This window comes from Nelumbo nucifera, chromosome 7, assembly GCF_055504915.1.
Source record: "Nelumbo nucifera cultivar China Antique chromosome 7, China Antique-T2T, whole genome shotgun sequence".
NCBI lineage: Eukaryota > Viridiplantae > Streptophyta > Magnoliopsida > Proteales > Nelumbonaceae > Nelumbo > Nelumbo nucifera.
Window position 1 is genome coordinate 58211467 of NC_142655.1, and position 17040 is coordinate 58228506.

The following is a 17040-nucleotide window of genomic DNA, read 5'->3' on the forward strand; positions in this document are numbered from 1 at the left end:
ATGGAAAATAGGGTTCGCAACAATATGCAAGGCAGCCTGATTGTCACACCACAATCTAATAGGCAACTGAACAGGTGTACAAAGATAACGGAGGATGTAATGGATCCATTGAAGTTCACAAATGGTAGATGCTAAGCTGCGATATTCAGCCTCGGCAGAGGAACGAGACACCGTGGCTTGCTTCTTAGTCTTCCAAGATATCAAGGAAGGACCTAAGAAGATACAATATCCTGTTAGGGACCGACGAGTATCAGCACAAGATGCCCAATCAGCATCACAATAGCCTTCCAACTTAAGTGTATTACCAGCGGGAAAAAAAGACCCTTGGATATTTGAGTATATGTAATGCAACTTTCCAGTGAGAATCACACGGGTTCTGTACAAATTGACTGAGTTGTTGTATTGCATAAGTGATATCCGGTCGTGTGAAACCCCAATACAATAATCTCCCAATCAATCTGCGAAATTTATCAGGTTCTGCAAATGGAGTATCCTGTTGTTGTGTTAACTTCTGTGTTTTCGGCAATGGAGTACTTGCGGGTTTAGCACCAATCATCCCTGTATCAGTAAGCAAGTCAAGAGTATACTTGCGTTGATTCACATATGTTCCTCATCGTGATCGACATATTTCAAGACCCAAAAAATATTTCGCAGGACCAATATCTTTAATCATAAATTCATTCTGCAGAAACTATCTCACAGAAATAATACTGCTCTCGGAACTGCTAGTGACAAGAATATCATCCACGCAAACTAACAAAATAATGAACTCAAAATCTAACTTCTTAATAAACAAGCAGTGGTCATGTGCGGATTGCGGAAAACCAACCTGGAGAAGCTTAGATGTCAGCTCAAAATTCCACTATCGAGAGGCTTGTTTCAAGCCATATAAAGATCGTTTTAATTTGCACACTTGACCTACTGCACCCTTAAGATATCCAGGTGGGGAAGACATACACATCTTCATTGAGATAACCATGTAAAAATGCATTGTTGATATCCAATTGATGCAAAGGCCATTGATTAGCTGTGGCCAAAGCCAAAACAATTCGAATTGTGACAGGTTTCGCAACAGGAGAAAAACTATCCACATAATCAATTCCAACTACTTGATTATACCCCTTCGCCACTAAACGAGCCTTATATCGATCAATTGTGCCATCCAATTTAAGTTTCAATTTGTACACCCATCGGCAACCGATGGCCTTTTTACCATTAGGCAACTCAGTTAACTGCCATGTATCATTCCTTTCTAAGGCATCAAGCTCAACATCCATTGCTTTAACCCATTATGGACTGAGTTTAGCCTCATCATAAGAACATGGCTCTCAAACAATAGAGACATTAGCTAAGTAAGTCAAATATGTTGGAGAAAAATTCACAAATTTAACAAAAGGATAAGCTGGTGGGATATGTGGAGATGACAAATGAACTAAATTGGAAACATAGTCCTGCAGCCAGTTAGGTGGCTTCTTAGGTCTAGAGCTGTGGTGGATAAGAGGTTGTGTGGAAGGAGATGACTGCAGTATGGGAGCAAAAATATTAGAATCAAATAAAGGCTGATTGGTGGAAGATAAAGGTGTAGAGGGAATAAAATCAGTAGAGGAAGAATGCTCAGCAGAAACAGAAGAATCAAGTGAATCAAAATCCTAAAAATGGGATGTGGAATAACAGGAGTGGATGTGGAAACAGAAGAGGTGGCCTTATAAGGGAAGACACTTTCATGAAATACAACATCTTGATATATGATGGTGTGATGCTCATCCAAATCATACAATTTAAATGCTTTATAACCATGAGCATAACCTATGAAGATGCATTTGTGAGCTCTAGGAGAAAATTTAGATTTGTGAGACTGAACATTAGTGGCATAGGATAAGCAACCAAAGACTCTGAGATATGAGTAATCCGGAGGCTTGTTAAACAATAGCTCATAAGGACTTTTCCAAGATAGAACAACTGAAGGCAATTTGTTTATTAGGTGTGTTGTTGTTAAAAGAGCATCACCCCAAAACTTTATACGAAGATCAACTTGAAAAATAAGAACTTGAGCTAATTGTAAAAGATGACGATGTTTTCTCTCCACAACTCCATTCTGTTGTGGAGTGTAAACACAAGATTTCTGATGTAGGACACCAAGATCAGTGAAGAAAGAATGGCATTCTTGGCTTAAGAATTCAGTACCATTATCGGACCTCACAGATTTGATAACAGTTGAGAACTGAGTTTTAACAAGCTTAAAAAATGATTGCAGCTGCTGTATAGTTTGTGATTTATGACGCATAAAATATGTCTAAGTAGTTCTTGTGAAATCATCTACAATAGTAAGCATATAATGTGCTTCGGATATAGTTGGTGTCTTATAAGGCCCCCATATATCCACATGTATTAATTCAAAAGGACTAGAAGTATGAATGCTGGACAAATTAAAGGGAATTCTGGTTTGCTTAGCCAAAGGACATACAAAACAAATTTCATTAGCTGCAGAATTTATTACAAAAGGAAGATGTTTCATAACAGTTGCAGAAGGATGGCCAAGTCTCTTGTGCCAATCCAAGTAATCAACAAACAACTGTTTATTATTAGCAGCAGCAACAACATTACAATGAGCAGAAGGAACAAAACTGATACAAGAAGCGAATTTAGAGATAGTAGTTGGCAAGAAAGAAGTGTGATCAATAATGTAGAGATTCCTCATCACTTTGCCAACAGTAAGAACTTGATTAGTCAGCTGGTCTTGTAGAACACAATGAGTAAAGTAGAATGAGACACTAATATTTAAGCAAGAAGAGAGTGTATGGACAGATAACAGATTGAACTTGAAATCGGGTATGTATAGACATTTCTCAGAATTAAGTTGAGATGTAAAACAACATCACCAATTTGTGTGACCTGCCTTACATTCCCATCAGGTAAGTGAACAATGCTGGTATGAGTAGGAGTATGACTATGAGTTAAGAGAGTTAAATCTGTGCACATATGACTCGAAGCACCTGTATCGATTATCCAAGAACCATGAACTGTATAATGTGACTTACTAGAACCAGAAGAATAAATTGTACCTGCAAAATCTTCAGTGAAATCTCCAAAATGTGCTGCATTAACTCTGTTCTCCTCCACCTGCTGTGTATTCTTCACAAGCTTCCTCAACTCTTGTTGTATGATTTCTGCTAAAGATGAACTCAGAGTATCCATGTTCAGCGAGTTAATTTGGTCTCTGCCTGCCTCAAGTGGCGAATCAGCCATATTGGCAAAAGTCTTCTCAGATTTTTGTTGCTTCTGCTTCTTCAAATCTTTAAACCAATCTGGATAACCATTTTTCTTGAAACAAGTTTCCACAAAATGACCAGGAGTGTTACAATAAGTACAAAATCTGTCTCCATTGTTCTTTCCTTCTTTCTTCTTGAAGTTGCTTCGGTTGCTTGCCTGGCTGTAAGTATTTGCAGATTGTCCTACAGATTTTGCTAATAAAGCACTACTATCAACAGACTCACCAAAGTTAATATGAACTTGCCGTTGTTTTTCCACTCTCATTACCATAGCATACACCTTGTTTATACTCGGTAGAGGATCCATTACCAATATCTGATTCCTTACATTGTCAAACGAATAATTTAATCCCATTAAGAATTGCATAACTCTGTTGGAGTAGTTGATTTCTTCCATTTTCTTTGAGGTAGAACATGTACAATTGCAACTGCATTTCGGAACTGGTTCCAAACAATTGATTTCATCCCATAGTTTTTTTAAATTATTCGAATACACAACAACAATATTGTTACCTTGCTCTATTGAAGCTATTTGTCTCCTGGGTTGATACAATTGCGGTCCATTACTTTGGCCAAATTTCTCTTCTAATTCTAACCATAATGCCCTAGCAGTAGGAGTATACACAAATGCCTCTATCATCTCCTTTGACATTGAGTTCAATATCCATGAAATCACCATAGAATCTACATGAGTCCATTCTTCATATTCAGCTGATGTAGGATCAGGTTCCTCGCAAGTACCGTCTATAAAGCCTAATTTATTCTTGGCCTTTAAAGCAATTCTCATAAGACCTACTCCAAATCATGTAATTGTTCATGTTAAGTGGATTAGTTACGAGACTTATACCAGGATGATCGGACGAGTGCAACTGCATTGACGTCTTCACCGAATGATTGCACGAAGCCTGGTTTCCATCTCCTGTACTCGCACTTCTGTCAGTCATCTTCGCAAAGATAATACTCTCGAAGCAAGAAAAAATTTCAAATACAGATTACTCCAACATAGCGCACAAGATTCAGAACCACAACTCTAATACAATGATCAAAAACAGAAGAAAATTGATCAGAAATAGAAGAAAATATTCAAGAACAAGATCAAAGCAAACACAGATGCAAGGGAGCACCAAAGAAGAAATAAAATCGCATCTGTGTGTGTTGATTAATTAGCTCCACAGTACATCTATAAATACAGATTACTCCAACATAGCACACAAGATTCAGAACCACAACTCTAATACCATGATCAGAAACAGAAGAAAATTGATCAGAAATAGAAGAAAATATTCAAGAACAAGATCAAAGCAAACATAGATGCAAGGGAGCACCAAAGAAGAAATAAAATCGCATCTGTGTGTGTTGATTAATTAGCTCCACAGTACATCTATAAATAGATGCAGAATAACGGACTAAGTAACAAGAAAGTACTGCTGACACAACTAACTAACTATTACAACTGTACATAATATTCTTCATGAAAAAATAAAAAATGAAGGAGATGCAAGAATACACTACAATACATTAGCACGGGGATAGAACGAAGAGGTGGATACTGGAGAACGAGTGGAGCTAGGAGGAGAGACTATACGCCATGGTCGGAGTCGGAGTTTCAAAGATTAGAGAAGCAGCGGGAAAAAAATGGAGTTCCTTGTGGTGATTCCTTTTTCAAAGAGACAATCTAAAGACGAGCTGTTGCCACTAACAGCGAGGTTGTCTTTCCTCCAATTTTTCTTTTTTTCTTTGATTATCTTATTGTTTTATGTTTAGCGATATTTGAGCTCTGAAACTGTTATTTGGCTTCTCATATTTTTTTTTGATAAATTTATTTGGCTTCTCATATTTGTTCAGAACTTTAACTTAAAAATTTTAATTCTCCAATTTTTTTTTGGGAAAAATTTGTCCAATGCAATGACATTCTGAACTTCATGTATTTGCATGCATGGGGACTTGTGACTTGTATTTGAGAACAGTGTCGTTCCCTTGTTGGGATTATCATCAATGTGAATACTGGATAGAAAGGAGAAAATAGAGGATCCCGACCCTTTTTTACTTCCCCCCTAAATAATAAACGCCCATTTGAAGCTCTTGACGCCACCCAAAAGCTTAAAAGGAAGTAAGTTCTTTTGGTTTTCGTAGAAGTTGAGTATATGTTTGTCTTCTACCGTTTTGATGCTTCCGTTTTGGTTTCTGGATGTAATATGATTACAACATAACAGTAATCTGAATGGCACTTGTTTGTTGAAAACCCTCTGAGAAAATAATAGTGTCCGGTGGGCCACTTATTTGCACAAGCCGACCGTAGATCGTAAGTAACGGTGATTCTGAACTTCTGATATTAGATCGTAACCAAGGTTCCTGAAATTCTCTTTCCAATACTCAAGTAAGTAATGGCAATTCTTATCAGCATCTCCAGTGGACTCATTTAACTTTCTCGACCCATAGTAGTACTTCTACTCGGCCCACTTAACTCCAAGCCTTTTTACTTTTGTTTTTCACCTCTGCGTCTATCAATTTTTGAATTTACAATTTGTTTTCCTCCTCTCTTCGACCCCTCGACTTCTCCTTCAACTTCTTGCTTTGACACCGAAACCCTAATTAGGAATTTCAATCTCCACCTTCCCTTCTGCTTTAGGAACTTCTGCTTCATTGACAAGGATAAAAGTGGGATCACTACCTGCCACCACTATATGTAACAGGAAAGCTTCTCCTGCATATAACAAGTCTAGCAGAGCAGGAATGGATTTAACGTCTTCTGTTTTGATTAAGATTCGTGCAAACTGTACCTGCTCCCACAATCTGTTACTAAGTCAAATCGCTTAAATCTACCACTGGCATTTCCCACTTCCTTGAATGTTTGAGTGCTCCAGGCATGCAAAAGTACCCCATAAACATCTATCCACACAAAGCTTTTGCTTTCTGAATGTTTTAGCTAATCATATCCATGAACTTGAATTAGGTAACCGTTGGGTGTAGGTTGTAGGAAGTGATTAGTTGATCTAGCCAGTTCAATTTAGTTGGCAGTGTATAAGATGACCCAGTCGGCATGACAAATCCATTTTAGTCTTCAAATTTTCTGTTGTGTGAGAGACCTATTTCCATCTTATAGTTGATTTTTTTTAACCCCAAAATTTTCTCATCCTTTTATTAACTCATATATTTATAAAAGTCTTCTCTTCTCTTTACCTTACTATGGAAAGAAAAAGGGAGAGCTTTAATTTAATTTCTATGTTTCTGTTCAGTAGAAAAATGGGTTCTGGTGTTGAGCAAAAAATGGAGAATGGAGAAGAACTTGCAAGCCTTCTTGATGTTCTTCCTCGTGTTGAATTCTGCTGTGTTTATGGCTCATCTCTTCTTACTAATAGTCATGACAAGGTGCTCCATTTTTCTCTCTTGTTTCCCAACTTGTTTTTCTTTGTCTTCTTTTCATTCTGCTAAAGGGAAACTGCATTTTCCTTTGTTGAGTTTCATTTTGCTTCCATGTTTTTTTTGGTAGAAAACCATGGTAGACTATATTCTTGGTGTTTCAGATCCAATGCAATGGCATTCTGAGGTAAATTTTGGTTTACAAATATTTCGTCCTTTTTCTTATGTAAAATGAAGAGAACTTGGTTGGACCATTTAAGACTCACCTGGACTTGATTTATTGGTTGTTGCAAACTAGAATCTGGAAATGAACAAGGACCACTATGCGTCATGGATGGTGCACCTTGGTGGTTCAAAACTGGTATTACTTGTCTCTTTTTTTTTGTATTTTTGTTAAATATTTCATGATCTATTTTTTGTTTCATTCTGTTCTTAACTTCTATCATATTTTATTCTTTGCTTGACTGTGTTAGATTACTGAAGTTGCTGATGAAATTGGTGTAGGAGTACACTTCAACCCGTTTGTGAGTTGGAATGACAGGGTACCTACCTTCCAACTTATTTACTTTATTTGTTGAGTATGAGTATAAAAATGAAGAAATTACAAATATGGAATACAAATATATGTTCATGTGTATTGATTTTATGGTGAATTGTACAGGTTAGTTCATTAGGGGTGACATTCATGCTTAGGTGTAATCAGGTCTTTTTACGTTTTAAAAGTAGAAAGAATTTGAACTAGAAAGAATTTGAAGAAGAGATGGGAGAAAGAATTTGGGATTTAATTGAACAAAATTTGGAAGAAATGACGAGGAAGGAGCTAGAGGAAAGTAGATACACAGGGAATAAGGAGAAAATTGAGGAGGCAAATGCTACCATAGTAGAGGGAGATATGAACAAGGGGGTAGTTTTGGTGGCTGACAAAAAGGAAGAAAACAGGGAAGAAAATAATGTGGAGAAATTAGGATGTAAGGTGAAGAATCCTAAGGACCTAAAAAACTTATCTAAGGACCAAGAAAACTGAGGTGAAGGTGAGAAAAAGGAAGATGAGTGAGGTAGAGAGGCAAAAGTTTGATGTGGAGGGAGATAGGGAGTTTAGTGAGAGGAAGGGTAGAAGAAGAGGGGGCAAGTAAATCAAGGGGCTGAGGCAATGGATACAAAAATCAGAGTGAATTGATGAAAATGATCAGTTGGAATGTTCGAGGTTTAGGGAGTGCGAGGAAGAGAGCCATGATAAAGGAATTGTTGAAGAAGAAGAAGCCAGATGTTGTTTTGTTGCAAGAGACTAAGCTTTCGACATTTGATGACAGATGGGCCAGAAACATATGGAGGTTTATGGGCATAGGTTGGGCAATGTCACCGTCATGGGGATTCTCAGGTGGTACGGTGGTACTATGGAAGAAGAACATGTTGCTGGGAAAAGAGGAACTGATGGGGAAGTTTACAGTGTCTCTGAAATTTCAACATGCAGATGATGGTTTTGAATGGGTGTTAACATGCATTTACGGACCTAATGGGTATAGGGAGAGGAATGAAATGTGGGAAGAGCTTGAAGATATACGGGGATTGTGGAATGGACCATGGTGTATTGGAGGGGACTTCAATGTGATAAGATTTGTTGAGGAGTCTAATAAGATGAGACAAAGGGTAACCACAATTATGAGGAAGTTTAATGAATTCATAAACAATTGCGAATTGAAGGAGTTGCCCCTTGTGAGTAGTAACTTCACCTGGTCTAGTATGCAATCAAACCCAATTTGCTCTAAGCTTGATATATTCTTATTTACAATGGATTGGGAAGCCCACTGGGGAGGGCTGGTCTCACTGGCTCTACCTAGGTTAACCTTTGATCACTGGCCTGTCTCCTTATCCAAGGTTGAGTTAAGAGGAAATGGCCCAGCCCCGTTTCGGTTTGAGAACATGTGCTTAGTCACCAAGGTTTTAGAGAAAAGGTAAAGGACTGGTGGATGGAGATTAATACTAGGGATAAGTGGGAGGGTATGAAATTTCAGCATAAGCTTAAAGAGGTGAAAGTAAGAATTGGAATTTGGAATGCACAACAATTTGGGATATTAGAAGAGAAAAAACAAGAGGTAATTGACAATATTGAGATGTTGGATAATAAAGAAAATGATGAACTCTTTGGAGGGTTTTCCGGCTGAATAAAGCCTTGTATGGACTAAAATAGTCCCCTAGAGCTTGGTTTGAAAGATTTAGACAAGCCTTTGAAAAGTTTGGCTATGTGTAGGCTTAGTTAGATCACACTTTGTTTATTAAGAAGGTGGATTCTGCTTGTTGTATATGTGGATGATATTGTAGTGACAAGAAGTGATAACAGTGAGATTGAGTCTCTTAAGCAACTTCTTCATCAAGAGTTTGAGGTAAAAGACCTGGGAGAGCTACGATATTTCTTGGGTATTGAGGTAGCTCAGTCCAAGCATGGGATCTTTGTTTCTCAAAGGAAGTATCTCATTGATTTGTTGGAGGAAACAGGAAAGTTGGGTGTTAAGCCAACTGACACACCTATTGAACAGAATCACAGGATCAATGCAGAAGGTGAAGAGTCTCTTGAAGATAAAGCTATGTTCCAACGGTTAGTTGGAAAAATTCTCTATCTTTGTCTCACACGACCAGACATCAGATATGCAATCAGTGTTGTTAGTCAGTGTACGCACTCTCTTAGAACCACTCATCTACTTGCTGTTGAGAGGATATTGGCATATTTGAAGAGGTGTCCGAGCAGAGGTGTACTATTTAAGGATAATAATCACATGAAGATAGAAGTTTATACAGACGCTGATTGGGCTGGGTGTGTTGATGATAGAAGGTCTACCTCTAGATATTGTGCTTTTGTAGGAGGTAATCTTGTTTCCTGGAGGAGTAAGAAACAAAATGTTGTTTCTCGTTCTAGTGCTGAAGCTGAATATCAGTCTATGGCAAATGGTGTGGTTGAAATACTATGGTTGAAATCACTGTTTGAAGAGTTGGGTATTGCCTATGAGAAACCCCTAATGTTGTACTGTGATAATCAGGCTGCTATTAATATAGCCCATAATCCGATACAACATGATAGAACTAAGCATATTGAAGTGGATCGGCATTTTATTAGAGAAAGGGTTGCATCTCAAGAAGTATGTCTTCCATATATCACCTCTCACATGTAGCTTGCCAATCTTCTCACCAAGGCGGTTTCAAAGAACAAGTTAGAAGCGGATCTATGCATGTTGAGAATGACAAACATCTATTCTCAACTTGAGGGGGAGTGTAGAGAACACTGGTGTGGTCCCCACTATACTGTACTCATATGACTATAGTCAGCAGTTAGTTGTTAGTTAGTAGTTGGTAGTTATTTCAGTCAGTCTATAATTATTAGTCTTTTATTTTTTGCCATGTAAGCAGTAAGGGCATTTCAGCCCTTTTATCTTTATTTGAGAATTAATATAAATAGTAAGAGAGGGGCGGCAGATCTACAATTCTCTCCTTTTCTAAATCTCCCCTTCGAACTCTTCTTCTCTTCTTCTCCTCTCTTCTCTTATCCTCTTGTTAATTGAACACTAAAACTAGGACTGATTGTAGTCTTATTTGACTGCAAACTCCAGTTTCCCAATATTTTTTTTGATAAATATTCTTAAGGAGATTAAGGACATATTTCCTCTGTGAGATAAAGATACCATGTCTAAGAGTGGCCCACGTCAATTCCCAAGAAATATCATAGGTCACCTAAGTCTTTCTCTTCAAATTCCTTATTAAGCAACTATTTAAATGAATAAATCTCATCAATATCATTGCTTGTCACTACAATGTCATCAACATACATTGCAAGAAGGGTGAGAGAAGCACCATTTCTCTTAATGAAGAGAGTATGATTGGAGTAGGATTGTACATAACCAAAGCTTTCTAGTGCCAATCTAAACCTGTCAAACTAGGCTCTTGGAGGTTGTTTTAAACCATATAAAGATTTCTGTTATTTGCAAACTTTCTTCTCTACAGCTTCTTCATAGAACCCAGGAGGTAACTCCATATACACCTCCTCTTGCAAATCACCATTAAGGAAAGCATTCTTGACATCTAGGTTGGAACAGAATCCATGAAAAATTTGCTGCAAGGGATAACAGAATCCTAATGGTATTAATCTTGGCTACAGGTGCAAAGGTTTCTAGGTAGTCAATGCCATAAGTTTGAGTATACTCCTTTGCAACCAGTTGGGCTTTATTACCTTTCACCTAAACCATTTGTGTTATGCTTCACAATGAACACCCATATGCACCCAATTGGCTTCTTCCCTTTTGGCTTGTCTATTAGCTCCCAAGTCTTATTCTTAATGAGGGCATCCATCTCTTCCTTCATTGCATTCTTCCACTCAGGTACCACAAGAGCTTCCAGGACAGTTCTAGGAATAGATACAATAGAGTTAGCTGCCAAATAGGATTTATAGGATGGTGAGAGATGATCATAGGTGATGAATTGAGAGATGCAATGGACAATAGATGAAATGCACTGACGCTTCCTTTTGTGGATTGCAATGGGAAGATCAAGGTCATTTGGAGGAGGATGAGGTAAGGAATTTGGAAGTGAGAGTGATGTATTAATAGGAAAGGAGGTGGTAGTACATGAATCTGGAACTGCAGAAGTGACAGGAACCGACCTGGACTAATCATGAGCACCAAAATCAACCTGCCTCCACCTCCTGTGAAAGACCCTCAACTCCTTACACCTTTGACAAGCCCCCTCATTACACAACTCACCTTTAAGGATAGGAATAGGCAAAGGAACTTTAAGACTAGGAATATCCTTCTCACTATTCTCCCTTGAGAAGAAACCCATAGGTAATTAAGGTACATCCTTAATGAAAGTAACATCCATGGACACAAAACGAGAGTCGGAACGAGGATCATAGTAGCAATATCCCTTTTGATTTTGTGCATAACTGAGGAATATACATTTAGCAGCTTTAGGATCCAACTTAGAATGATGATGTCCCAAAATGTAAACAAAACAAGTGCACCCAAAGACTTTAAGAGGGATGGTGAACAAATCTTTATTAGGATGCAATAATGTAATATGGGCTTTCATAACCAGAACACGGGAAAGAACTCAATTGATGAGATACACAACTATATGAATAGCATCCCCCAAAAAACAAATAGGGACATTAGAATTCAGCATAATACTTCTTGCAACTTCCAAGATGTATCTATTTTTTCTCTCAGCCACCCCATTTTGCTGAGGTGTATGAGGACAAGTGCTTTGGTGAACAACCCCATAAAGAAAATATGAATTCAAATGTTTAGTGAAGTATTCTTTGGCATTCTTAGATCTGAAAATTTTGATTTTAACTCTAAATTGAGTGAGAACATGAAAAGCACAAGTCAAATTGGGGACCTCATCACGAGAACGCATAAGATAAACCCATGAGAAATGGGAGTAATCATCAACAAACAGTAAGAAATACTTATATTCCCCCATAGCAGGAATATGATATGGCCCCCACACATCAGTATGCATAATTTCATAAGGAATAATGCTTCTTTTATTACTCAAAATAAGGTGACTTAAACAAAGCAGGAATCAAACTTTTCAAAGATCCAAAAGACAAATGACCCAAATGATTATGCCAAAGCATAATCTAACTCATGGACTGAGAAACAAAAGACTTCAAAACTCTTTTATCACTTCCACGTGGGTGCTCAAGTAGGTAGATTCCATTTGTCTTATGGCCAGTCCCAATCACCTTCCTTGTCATTAGATCCTGAAAAATATAATGGTTTGGAAAAAAGTTACTGAGAAATTCTGATTTCTGGTAATGCTATTGACTGAAAGTAAATTAGTGTTAAGTTTAGGTGCCTACAAAACTGAGGACAAGGTAATGGCATCTGATAGTCTGATGTTTCCCTTGCTAGAAAAGCCATCAGGTACTCTTATTTTATTGTGTTGTTTTCTATTTTTTTTTTTGCAACAAAAGTTTTTATGGCTTTTATACAATAAAATTTTGTAGTTCTTCAAATATTCTATATGGCCAACTATTATAGAGAGTTATTTGTGTGCTCTTGCTGGTGAGCATGGTTTGTAATATAAGTGATATTTGGCAAGATTTCCCCGAAATATCCCCATTTTGCTAGGTGGTGATACAAAACCTTCTAGGAATCTTTTTTCTTCCAAATATCCCCCATATTTTTCTGATATGATTACAATATTTCAGATTTCACTAATAGACTATATATTTAAGGTTTACATTTTTTAATATTATTATTATTTTTGATATTTCATTAAAGTCATCATAATTTTTTAAAAATGATTCCCTAAAACAACCAACATGGAATTGGTTATTGGAAAGTAGCTTACTATTTTGATATGATTCACTTATTATGCCACTATAATTCTAAAGAAAAAGAAAAATGCATATAATTACAAAAGGGTATTCTTAATCTAATCAAAACATATAGTAACAATTAAGACAAAAGTCAAAGTGGCAGGTAAGTGACATATTTAAGGAATAGAAGATGGCTAAAGACCAAGGGGGAGACAAAGAGAATGATACCTATGACAGTATCTTAATTTTCTCCTATTTGATTTGTACAGTTCCTTGCTATGGTTTTGAGACTTAAATGTACAATTATATTTCTTCTAATGATTTCTTGAAGGTTTATTAAGTAAATTCACATTTCTAGAAAACTTTCTTGATTTTTTAAATTTCCAAATATCTTAGTGAAATATCTTTGAAATTTCTCTAAAGCCTATAGTAGCTTGGAAGTCCCCGGCAGAAGGAATTATCAAGCTAAACTTTTGTGTAGTAGCCTCGGTAATTCTGGGCCTTTTGGTATTGGAGGAGTTTTTAGAAATACGAATGGTCAAATTGTTGCCTTATTCTAAACTTTTGTGTAGTAGCCTCGGTAATTCTGGGCCTTTTGGTATTGGAGGAGTTTTTAGAAATACGAATGGTCAAATTGTTGCCTTATTTTCTGGTCCAATTGGAGTGGAGGTGCGGTTAATGGAGAGGTCCAAGCAGTCTACAGGGAGTACAGATTGCTAGAGAGGTGAACTTTGGGAGTTAGCTAATTGAAGGTGATTCTAAACTGGTAACTGGACGGCTGAAGGAGCCGGAGACTGTAGCTTGGTCCTATAGGGTAGTGATGAGAAGGTTCAAGTGGATAACCTCCAATATAATAGTGAGAGTTCATTGGGAGAGGAGATCGGCTAATGGGCAGGAAGATTTTCTATCTAAAGAAGGGGTGTATAGGGATAATTTATTTTTGGCGCAATTGTAATCCTGAAACTTTTTTTTTGAAGAATAAAATGGAAATTCATTAAATTGAAAAAGAGGCAGTACATCCAAAATACTGGTTGTCTAGATGACAAACCATCTGCTTAACATAATTACACTGAAAATGAATCAAAATTACATGAATTCAATTCCAAAGTATTCCAGAAGTTCTCTAACAGATCTTCCTTGTGGGCAGAAGTCATATTGCCCACTCCTGCTATCAGATATTCTATGTTTTTTGACTTGTCTTCAAATACCCTTCTGTTCCTTTCTTTCCAAATGGCCCAACACACTACAAATGGAATACAGCTCCACAAGATTTTGGCTTTCTTGCTTCCTCTGATTTTATGCCACAAGGAAAAAAATTCTGCTGATGTCGTTGGAAGAAAAGCAGCCACTCCAAACAGATGAGGGAAAAACTTCCACATAAAGTTTGCCACATTGCATGTGAGGAATAAGTCAAGAACTGTTTCCTCTGCTTGGCTGCACATATAGCAACAATTTGCAAGCTGCAATGGATTTCAGATGATTGCTAGTTAAGATACTATCATGTGCCGCCAGCCACACAAAAGCCTCTTCCCTTGTGGGGACAGGATTGCCCCACACATCCTTTATCTGATTTGAATCCCTACCATCTCTCAGCAGAGCCTTGTAAAAGGATTCAACTGAAAATTGTCCTTCTTTGCAATCTTTCCACCATAAACCATCTGATGTATCTCCGGAAATGTTAGCCTCTTCCAATTTCTCCAATAGCTGAATGCATTCTTCCACTTCTTGGTCCAATAACGGTCTTCTAAACTTGGATTCCAGACCACTTGCTCCCCCCTCCACTTGTAACACTGCTCAATAGGCACTTGTTGATCTGTCAATTTATAAAGTTTAGGACATACCTCACATAATCTTCCCACCTCCAACCACTCATTTTCCCAAAACCTTACCCTAGAGCCTTACCCAACTTTAAACTTAACTTCTGAAATTTTAATTGAAGCTCATGATTCCCTTCCATACACTCACCCCATAGAAACTTCTAAAATTTTGCTTTTATTTTTAAATTTTCATTTGAGTACGCTTTACATGTTATGTTTATGTATTCTAATTTTAGATAATAGGTTATTTAAAATTTAAGTTTATATTTTTTTATTAACATTATGTTTAATATTTTTTGAATTTTTTAAAAAAAATTTTGGCATTTTTTTTGAATTTTCTGATCTTTTTTTTTATTTTTTTTTGGTAGTTTTGCGCCTTGCTTAAAAAGGTGCGTGCCTTGCCCCTCAGGCGCAAATTGGCCCTTGCGCTTTTAAAACACTGGCTGACCCATCCACTTGCACTTCCTTCCACTTGTTTTCTATCCATTCTACAAAGTTTGATTGAAGAAGCCATTCATTCTTGAACCTGAAAGGGTTGAAGCCTGTAGCAGCCGCAAATTTTCTCAACAGGATTGGTCTATGATCTGATAGTTGGATGGTTAATGGTTCCTGAACCACTTCACCCACATAACCTGCCCAATCTTCTGAGAATAAGATTCTGTCCAGCCTTCTGAGAATGGCTGGAATTTGGCCATTCGACCATGTAAACTTCTCTTCCCTCCAACCAAAGGTGGATCAATCAGCTCATTATTGGTTATAAGTTCTTCAAACCTCCTCATACCTGCAGAAGTTCCTCTCCCTTCCCCCTTCATTTCATTCCTCCTCCTTACCATGTTGAAATCCCCACTCACACCAAGGCCAATTCCACTTTTGTCTCAACCCTTCTAAATCCTCCCACATCTTCTTCCTCTCCCTCTCCTCATTTGGCCCATACACATTTGTTAAACCCCATCTCCAATCCCCATTTACATCTTGTAATCATACTGATACTGAGAACACTCCAACATCCTCCCCAACCTTTTTAAAGACTCCTGGGTTCCATATGATTACAGCTCCCCCTGACAGACCCAAAGCTTTAAGCTCCACCCACTCTCCTCCCTCTTCCCCCCATATTTCATTTTCCATTTTCATATCAAAGTTTTTCAATTTTGTTTCTTGGAGTAAAACCACCTCTGGTTTAAAGCTCCGGAGCAAGTTACTATCTCCCTCCTCCTACCATCCCTCAACCCTCTTACATTCCAACTAAGAATCCTCATCTTCCTCCTCCCCCCAAATTACTCGAGCTCGTCCAACCCTTCCTCTTCTCCTCCCTCCTCATCCCACCCCTTTATTTTTTCTAGATATTCTTCCCTCTTCTTCTTCTACTCGCAAAGCCTTCCCCTCCCCAGAAGACTAGCCCGAGAGACTTTCCGATCTCCACCTCCCTCTCCACCAGTTTATTAATATTTACCTTCCCATTTTGTATTATTTCTTCAGCTTTGTGATCCTTTTGTATATGTTCTTTATCTTTCTCTCTGTTCCTTTCCCCAATCACTGGTCCTTCATCTTCTACCCCTTGTTCCCCTCCTTCTAATCTCTGTGAAGAGTCTTTAGGTCTTCTTTTTTCTATTGTAAACCCTATTTCGTCTTCTACCCCCTTTCTCCTCCTCTCTCAGAGGTCTCTTCGCTGAAGCTTTCTCCCTTGTCCCTCCTGTTTCTTTTCCTTCTTCCCCTTCCTCTCTGGTTGGAGTTTCTAGCACCAGAATGCTTGGCACTCCAGGCTGACTTACCTCTTCAATTCTGGGCGATGATACCAGGATGCTTGAATCGACACTCCCATACTCTCTTTCTTTCCTTCCTTCTAATTCCTTCTCTGTATTCTCTATAGGACTCGAGTCCTAGTTGACCAAGAGATGCTCCCCCTCCTGAATGTGCAGCTTCCCCGATGTCCCTGACTCTTCTTCCTCTTCTACTTGAGTTTTTTTTTTTTTTTCCTTATTACTCTCTTGGAGTGGAGTTCCCTTCTTTCAGCTTGTTGGGTGAATCTTTTTAGATGTTCTGGCTTTCTGGCTTTCTGGCTCTTTACTTCTTTCTGACTCCACCGACTTCTCTTCTATATCTGTTCTATGCACCTCTTCTTCCACTGCTGAGCTTGTTGTTCTTCTTTTGTCCACCTCGCTGCCTAGAATCTTAAGCTTTCTTCCCTTCTCATGCTCGGTCACCACCCAGGTCCAATTTCCGCTTTCTTCTTCCTTGTGCTCAGTTTTATCTTGTTTCCTGGATCTCAAGCGTTCAAAACTGGATT

The 17040-nt window shown here is 38.0% G+C and overlaps 2 protein-coding genes across 11 annotated transcripts in view; one reads left to right on the plus strand and one right to left on the minus strand.

Annotated features, from left to right (window-relative positions):
- Positions 1 to 1328: 1328 nt before the first annotated feature.
- LOC104599848 (uncharacterized) lies at positions 1329 to 4213 on the minus strand. Its single transcript, XM_010262587.1, has 5 exons — positions 4117 to 4213; positions 2902 to 4061; positions 2465 to 2731; positions 1733 to 2257; positions 1329 to 1649 (listed from the first exon to the last, which is right to left on the minus strand). Exons 1-5 carry the CDS (start codon positions 4211 to 4213, stop codon positions 1329 to 1331), a joined length of 2370 nt encoding a protein of 789 aa, XP_010260889.1.
- A 531-nt stretch (positions 4214 to 4744) lies between these two features.
- Positions 4745 to 17040, plus strand: part of LOC104599751 (translocator assembly/maintenance protein) — a 49632-nt gene continuing 37336 nt past the window's right edge. Inside the window, exons 1-5 of one of the 10 annotated variants that reach the window (XM_010262423.2) lie at positions 4745 to 4975; positions 6506 to 6638; positions 6760 to 6816; positions 6928 to 6990; positions 7103 to 7171. In XM_010262423.2, coding sequence (XP_010260725.1) covers positions 4905 to 4975; positions 6506 to 6638; positions 6760 to 6816; positions 6928 to 6990; positions 7103 to 7171 — 393 coding nt within the window. In that variant the 5' untranslated portion in view covers positions 4745 to 4904. Of the gene's footprint in view, positions 4976 to 5281; positions 5380 to 5727; positions 6347 to 6505; positions 6639 to 6759; positions 6817 to 6927; positions 6991 to 7102; positions 7172 to 17040 lie in introns of those variants that run through there. The other 9 variants (XM_088891347.1, XM_010262425.2, XM_010262430.3 and 6 more) reach the window with 9 other exon arrangements.

Excerpts from the sequence above, each read along its gene's own strand:
- LOC104599848 (XM_010262587.1), bottom strand. The coding sequence starts at position 4,213 with ATGACTGACAGAAGTGCGAGTACAGGAGATGGAAACCAGGCTTCGTGC. Across the intron at positions 4,062-4,116 it reads GCACTCGTCCGATCATCCTG|GTCTTATGAGAATTGCTTTA; the intron begins GTATAAGTCTCG and ends GATTTGGAGTAG. Across the intron at positions 2,258-2,464 it reads CAGCTAATGAAATTTGTTTT|CAGCTGCAATCATTTTTTAA; the intron begins GTATGTCCTTTG and ends CAAACTATACAG.